At 60.4% G+C, this 6490-nt stretch overlaps 1 protein-coding gene across 1 annotated transcript in view; it reads right to left on the bottom strand.

The window, feature by feature from the left end:
• RNPEPL1 (arginyl aminopeptidase (aminopeptidase B)-like 1) overlaps window positions 1-6344 on the bottom strand; it is a 9058-nt gene extending 2714 nt beyond the window's left edge. The window contains exons 1-8 of the mRNA XM_006760512.2: window positions 6157-6344; window positions 3254-3394; window positions 2546-2697; window positions 1997-2113; window positions 1572-1807; window positions 1199-1312; window positions 762-874; window positions 563-671 (exon numbers count right to left, since the gene is read on the bottom strand). Coding sequence (XP_006760575.1) covers window positions 563-671; window positions 762-874; window positions 1199-1312; window positions 1572-1807; window positions 1997-2113; window positions 2546-2673 — 817 coding nt within the window. The 5' untranslated portion in view covers window positions 2674-2697; window positions 3254-3394; window positions 6157-6344. The remainder of the gene's footprint in view (window positions 1-562; window positions 672-761; window positions 875-1198; window positions 1313-1571; window positions 1808-1996; window positions 2114-2545; window positions 2698-3253; window positions 3395-6156) is intronic.
• Between the last annotated feature and the right edge of the window lie 146 nt (window positions 6345-6490).

Genomic DNA, 6490 nt, shown 5'->3' with positions numbered 1-6490 from the left:
TGCTTTAAAATCCTAGTACTGGCAGCTGTGGGGGCAGGCTCTGCCCACCCCCACCTCCAAAAACCCTTGGTACACTTAACAAACCTTCCCAAACAGGTTCACCCCACCCAGAATGCCCAGTCACACCTCACTGCCCTCCAGCAAATCTTGGCCTCTCCTATACCTCACACCCCTCCTTTCATCTCTAAGCTCTCATACCTCCAGGGATACCCTCATGGGTGTCAAGCAGGCCAGTGGGCTTCAGCGAGCTCTGAGGCAAACCCCCCTCCACCCTGCCAACCCTGCCCAGGCCCTCTGCACACACCGTTTTCATGGCCCCCTTCTGAAGCTGCCTAAATAGGTTGGCTTGGCCCAAGTGCCACCTCTTCCTGGAAGCTCCCTGGGCTCCACCTGGCTGGGAAGCACACCCTGGCCTCCCAGCCTGAGGCTCACACTGTCCAGGGAGGATGTCGGAAGGAAGGATGGATGAACCTGTGGGACTTTCTCCAGGCAGAAGCGGCATCCTGTGCAGGTGCAGTCCCCAACCCCCCTCACACCAGCACTCTCCTCGTGCTGGCCTCACCTGCCCGGCAGTCCACACTCTGCTCCTTCAGCTCTGGGAAGAAGCTCAGAAAGGAGTCCAGGAGGTCCTGGGCCACCACACTGGTGAACTTGTACTTCTCCACGTAGGCCTGTGAGGGTGGGACAGAGCTCAGCAGGCCTGGGACTGGGCCGGGACAGGGGCAGGAGGGACAGGACCTGTCCAGGATGGGGCTGCTCACTCGAAGGAAGTCGTCAAAGCGCTGGGGGTCCCCACAAAGCTGGGATAGGTAGTAGACGAAGCAGTAGCCCTTCTCGTAGGTGAACAGGTTCATCAGGTGGCTGGGGTTCACCCCTGAAACAACACTGGTGCAAGGTCATGCCCCCCTTCTATGTTCCGGGGAACAGGCAGGGGTGGTCAGGTGAGTGGAGCAAGAAGGGCCAAGGGCCACTGTTCCACATGAGTCCAGATGCTCCACCATGGTGACAAGTGCTCAGAGCCCATGAAAGGCGGTGATAGGCTGAGGGAGCCTCGGGAGGCGTTCTTGGGGCTGGGGTCCCCTGGCTTGGCATTTGCAGGGACTCAGCCATGGTGGGGCTAGAGCAAGCATAGGGCAGGAGAAAAGGCTGTGGGGTGACACCTGCAGAGCCTGGAGTAGGGCCTGGAGGGAGTGTGTACCTGGCTCCAGCTTGACTTGCAGCTTGCTGACTGGGCTGTCCTCTCCGAGGAGTTTCATCTGCCTGTGCAGGGCATCCAGGCGGAAGGCCGTCTCCAGACAGGTGAAAGCAGCACCTGATGGTCACAGAGGCAGGGGAGGCCAGAGGAGAGGGGGCAGGCCTGAGCACAGAGCAGGTGTGAGGCTGTCCCTGCCCTGAGCCTTGTGGAGCTGACCCAAGGCCACCTCCCTGGACACACCGCCACAGGGGCCTGCACCCTGGAGGCGGGGCTGGGCTGCAGTGCCTGGGACAGCCCTGGTGGTGCCAGCCAGCGCAAGTCCAGAGCAGTGCCCTCACCTCCCGTCCCCTGCCCCTGGGCTGGCTGCAGGCAGTACCATAGGTCTCGGTGGTGATGCGGCGCTGGGCATAGGTGGCCAGGCCTTCGCTCAGCCACATCTCTTCCCATGTGGCATTGGTAACGGCATTGCCAAACCAGCTGTGGGCCACCTCGTGGATGACATCGATGACCAGGAACTCGTCACACTCCAGGATGGAGGAGATGACAAAGGTGAGGCAGGGGTTCTCCATGGCCACGATGGGGAAGGAGGGGGGAAGGAAGACGATGTCGTACCTGCCCCAGGAGGGAGGGTAGGCCGGTGACCGTGAGAGGGTTGGGGACCTGGGTGGTGAGTGTCACTTCCTTCCCAGAAGGTCAGACAAGACCCCCCCCACCACCACCAGTTGCTCCTGGGTAGGATGTGGATTTGCCCTCTGACCCCTCTTGTGGCATGCCAGGGCTCCCAGGTGCTCCAGGACATACCTGCCCCACATATACGGCCCATACAGCCGCTCAGCCGCACTCAGCCACTGCTCCACCACGCCTGACAGCTTGCTGGTGGCCATGGACAGGAGGCACGGTTCGGCCCACACACGGCTCCTATCACAGCAGGGAGAGCATGGGCTGAGGCTCACTCTGCCCTGCTCACCCCACCAGCCCCTCCCTCTGCTTCTGGGCTCAAGTACCAGCCATGTCTTGTCCAGCCCGCTCCTGCCCACCCTCACCCCTTGCCTCACTGGACGGCCACCATGCAGGCCCTCTTGTGGTAGGGGCCAAGCCAAACATGGAGGGGCTGCTTGGTTCCTTTTATCTCTAAGTAGAAGGAACCTGCGTGGGCCTAAGAAGGATGCCCGGTGGTCAGGGGCCAGGCTGCCAGGTCTGGGGGTATGTGGGGTGAGTGGAGCCTGGCAGGAATGGCCCGAGGCCATGGCAACAAAGCAGAGCTGGTCTCCACAGTGTGGGATCTCCCCAAGGCCAGGGACCCAGGTAGCAGCAGCAGCTGCTGCAGGAAGCAAGACTCAGAGACTCTACCTGGGCCCAATGTCTGCCGGCTGCAGGTCCCCGGCCACCAAGGCCACGAGGTAGGCGGGGACGGGGTGCTCCATGTGGAAGTGGTAGACGCCCTCCTCCTCCACGTAGGTGCTCTTTGTGGCACTCATCAACACCTGCACCCCCGACGGGGCCTGCACATGGGAGGCCCCACCCATCAGGGCACCTACAACTCAGATCAAGCACCCCAAGTCCCCAATAGAAAATCCTACAACCCAGGTTGGAAAAACCCATATTCATGTAGGAACCCCACAATCTCTCAACAGGGCATACCGCAACTGAGGTTAGGGAGCCCAGTGTCCTTGATGGGGAACCCCATGCCCTCTGTCAGGGTACCCACAAACTGGGTCAGAGAGCCCCACACCTGTCAGGGAGCCCATCACTCCATAAGAGAACCCCCATGCTAAGCTCCTGGTCTGCAAACCTCTTGCCCCCCTGGGTGGGGGCTGCCACCCTCAGGCCCAGGAGCCCTGGCCCCTACCATGGGACCTGCAACTCCATCTGAACCTCCTTCTCAGGGTCCTTTGCTCATTTTAGGGCCAGGGCCCCAATCATTAAATAGCCCTCTCCCTGAAGAGTAATCCTTCCTCCCCGCCCCCCCTCCCCCCAGTGAGGAGGGTGGGGTCCTTCCAGGAAGGTGATCCCGCTTGGCCTGGGTGGAGTGAGAAGGCCAGGTGGGTAGGTGTTGACCTTGACTACGGCTGAGTAGGTACACTTGACAGCGGGTGTGTCAAAGCAGGGGAAGAAGGAACGGTTGCAGACAGAATGGCCTTGGGTGAAGACGAAGGGCTTGGCACTGCCGTAGGTCAGCTCGGGGTCCAGCCACCAGATCTGCAGACAGGCGACAGGCAGGGCGTCAGCGGACACCCTCCCCACCACAGCGGGCCCAAACCTGCTGTCCTGCTCAGGCTTCCAGGCCCAGAGCCTCTGGAGGAAGGACCCAGGGGGCTGGGAGGCAGTGGGTGGCCTAACCAGGCTCACCCAGGGCCAACAGCCACCCCCAGTCGTTACCAGGCAGGGGGACATGCATCCAGAAGCCAGCCTGTGCCCCTCACCCCTGCCTCCAAAGGGAAACCAAGGCACAGTCAGAACACCCGAGTCCAAATTCTCACAGGCTAGCCGGCAACAAATCTGGTCTCGGCCCGGAAAGGGAGTCAGGACATGGAAACGGGGAACGAGAGCTTCCTGATGATCCCCACACGAGCAAGCATAACAAGCTCGGGGTCGCCCCTGAGAATGGGATCAGCCTCGCCGGGAAGGAACCCCCACAAGGAAGATAAGCTCCAGACCAAGGGATGGTGGGCCGTAAACTGAGGCCAGGCACTCAAAGAGGACAGGCAGGACAGAAGTGGCCATGGGCAGGGCCATTGGGGCCAGTGCCTGGAGCACTATGGACAGATCACACAGCAGCCTGTGAGAGGCTGTCTCCCCTGCAGACCCCTGCCAAATGCTCACAGACGTCTTCAAATCTCCCTTTAGCTGCTGTGTCTCTGTCTCCTCACCACAGAGAGCCCGCAGCAGTAACTTGCTGACCCCCATGGCTGCCCCATTGGTTCAGGAGCCCTGTCTTGAGAGCCTGTTAAAACATGCAGACTCCTGGGCTCCGCCCCAGAAGATTCCCAACTGGGACCCAGGAATTTGCATTAAGGAGATGCCCTCCAGTGGAACATACTGCAGGCAGCCCTCTGTCCACCCTGGAGACAGGCTCCATTAGTCCCCCAAACTCCCTTCAACCCTACCACCACAGCCTCTCACGGACCCCTTCCCTCCCCTCCCCTGTAGCCCTCCTTGGGCTCTACCCAGCTCAGACCTCCTGTCTCCACTGCCCACATCCACTTCTCAGCCCACTGGGCACTGCTCACTTCTCAGCCTCAGAGACCAATGGGGTCCACAGTCCTCCCTGTAAGTCAGGGGCTGGAGCAGACACCCAGGCAGGCAGGACCCCACCCCAGAGGGGGCCACAAACTCCTAGGGTACACTGGGCCAAGGAGCTGAGGTATAGGTGCTGATTGGCTGGAGAAGGAGCAGGCCCAAGGGCTCCAGACACCACAGGGCAGGAAGAGAGTCCTTCTTGCTGGTGAGTGGAGTTCAGGAATGGGGTACAAGGAGCATGGGACCCAGAGTCTGCAGCACCCCAAACTGCCTCCCAGGGAGCTGCATATTAACTTGGCACAAGGACAGGCCCTGAGCCCTGGGGCATTCATACATGATGGTGGGAATTGAGGACAGACACCAAAACTCTGTCCTCCACAAGTAGACCAGTTCATGGGCCAGGTTCCTGTGCTCCAGCCCACAGCCCCAGAGGTGCACAGACTGTGGGGACCATGCTGCCCCTCCCTATCTGAGCACCCAAGGGCCCCACAGCAAGCCATAGAAAGCCCAGGGACAACAGCCACCCTTGCTGGCCTAGCTCCATCCCCACTGGGCTGTTGAGGGCCCTGATTCCACTACTCAGCTGGCCATGGTCTTGAGTGAACCAGACACGGGCTCCAAGTTCACATAACAAGGTTAGAGAGAAGCACATCGCTCTAGTTCTCACTGCTGTGCTGGGAGGCATATCTGTCTGAGCCCCAGACCACCCCACCATGCCGCAGGGGCCATCCCAGCCACCAGTGGCCAGCACACCTGAGAGAGCTCAGGGAAGGAGGGGAGGTGGCAGAGCCTACTACGTGCTCCTGGGAAGCATGCAGGAAGCCCAAAGTTACGTGTCTGGTCCAGGACCTTTCTGTCCAGATGTCACCTTGGTGGCTACTGGCCTAATGCCTGAACACCACCTGTCCACCATCATCCTGTCCCTTTGCATGCCATGGGCAGTAACAGATGGAACCTCCTGGAACCTTTCAGAGCTGTGTGCATGGTGTGTGTGTGTGTGTGTGTGTGTGTGTGTGTGTGTGTGTAGGGGGGTGGTGTCACATGTGTGCTGTCACATGGGAGCCCAGGGCCATCTAGCTTTTCTGGCAGAGCCTCTGGGGGAGTGGGAGCTCTGTGCCCAAGTCCTGCAGAGCTTACATGGTGCGTGCGGGACATACACAGGGCCACTCCGCCACAGCATCCTGCCAGTCCTCACTCAGGAGGCCCAAAGCATTAGAGCCAACCTGGCCCTCAGCCTCCTGCTCCACCAGTTCTGCCCCTCATGCCACCTCCAGAAAACAGACCTGGTGTCCACAAGTCCTCAGAAGGCCCAGGTCACACGGAGGCCCTTCCACATCTGACACCCCTGTCTGACCTTCAGTGCTAGGCTCCAGCAGATTCATGGCTTAGCAAGTGCTGCCCTGTCTCTAGGCAGGGCCTGTCCCTACACAACTGAAAGGAGAGGCCTCCCTTGGTGGCATGCTGTTACTGGGCCAGCACTTGGGCTCTCACTCTGTCCAAGCCTCCTATGGACTCTCCAGGCACCTGTACATGATTCCAGGACCAGGTTGGGGAGTGCCAGATGAGAGGCCAGGGCCCCTCTGGGGCCAATCTGTCACTGCCTCCCTGCAGGTGCCCCAGCCTCACGTCCAGTTCCCTAAACTGGCAGAGTGGGAAGAGTCTGCCTGGAGACGTCCCCATGACCAGCCCACCGCCCTGGAGCCCACCCGGTCGGGACTCACGGCAGGGGCGTCGGTCGAGGTGTAGCGCAGGATGACCTGGAAGGGCTGGTGCGCTTGCAGCTCAGGCGGCAGCGTGACGGTGAGCGAGGAACCATAGTCCGTGAATGGGTCCACCCTGAAGGCCAGCGGGCAACAGGAGGGCTCGGCTCCGGGCCCCTCGGGGAAGGCGGGCAGCGGGGGCGGGGGCGTGGAGCAGTAGATTAACACATCTAAGTTGCCACATTTTAAGGAATGGCTGTATTTCATTTCACCGCTATGACACATTTAGTGTTTAAGAGGATTAGCCACTGGGCAGACAGTCACAATAAAAGCCCATCTTTATTTTCCATGCTTC

Source organism: Myotis davidii, unplaced genomic scaffold (assembly GCF_000327345.1).
Source record: "Myotis davidii unplaced genomic scaffold, ASM32734v1 scaffold370, whole genome shotgun sequence".
Taxonomy (NCBI): Eukaryota; Metazoa; Chordata; class Mammalia; order Chiroptera; family Vespertilionidae; genus Myotis; species Myotis davidii.
Note: the sequence above shows the minus strand (reverse complement) of the source record. Positions and strands in the feature narration are given on the sequence as shown.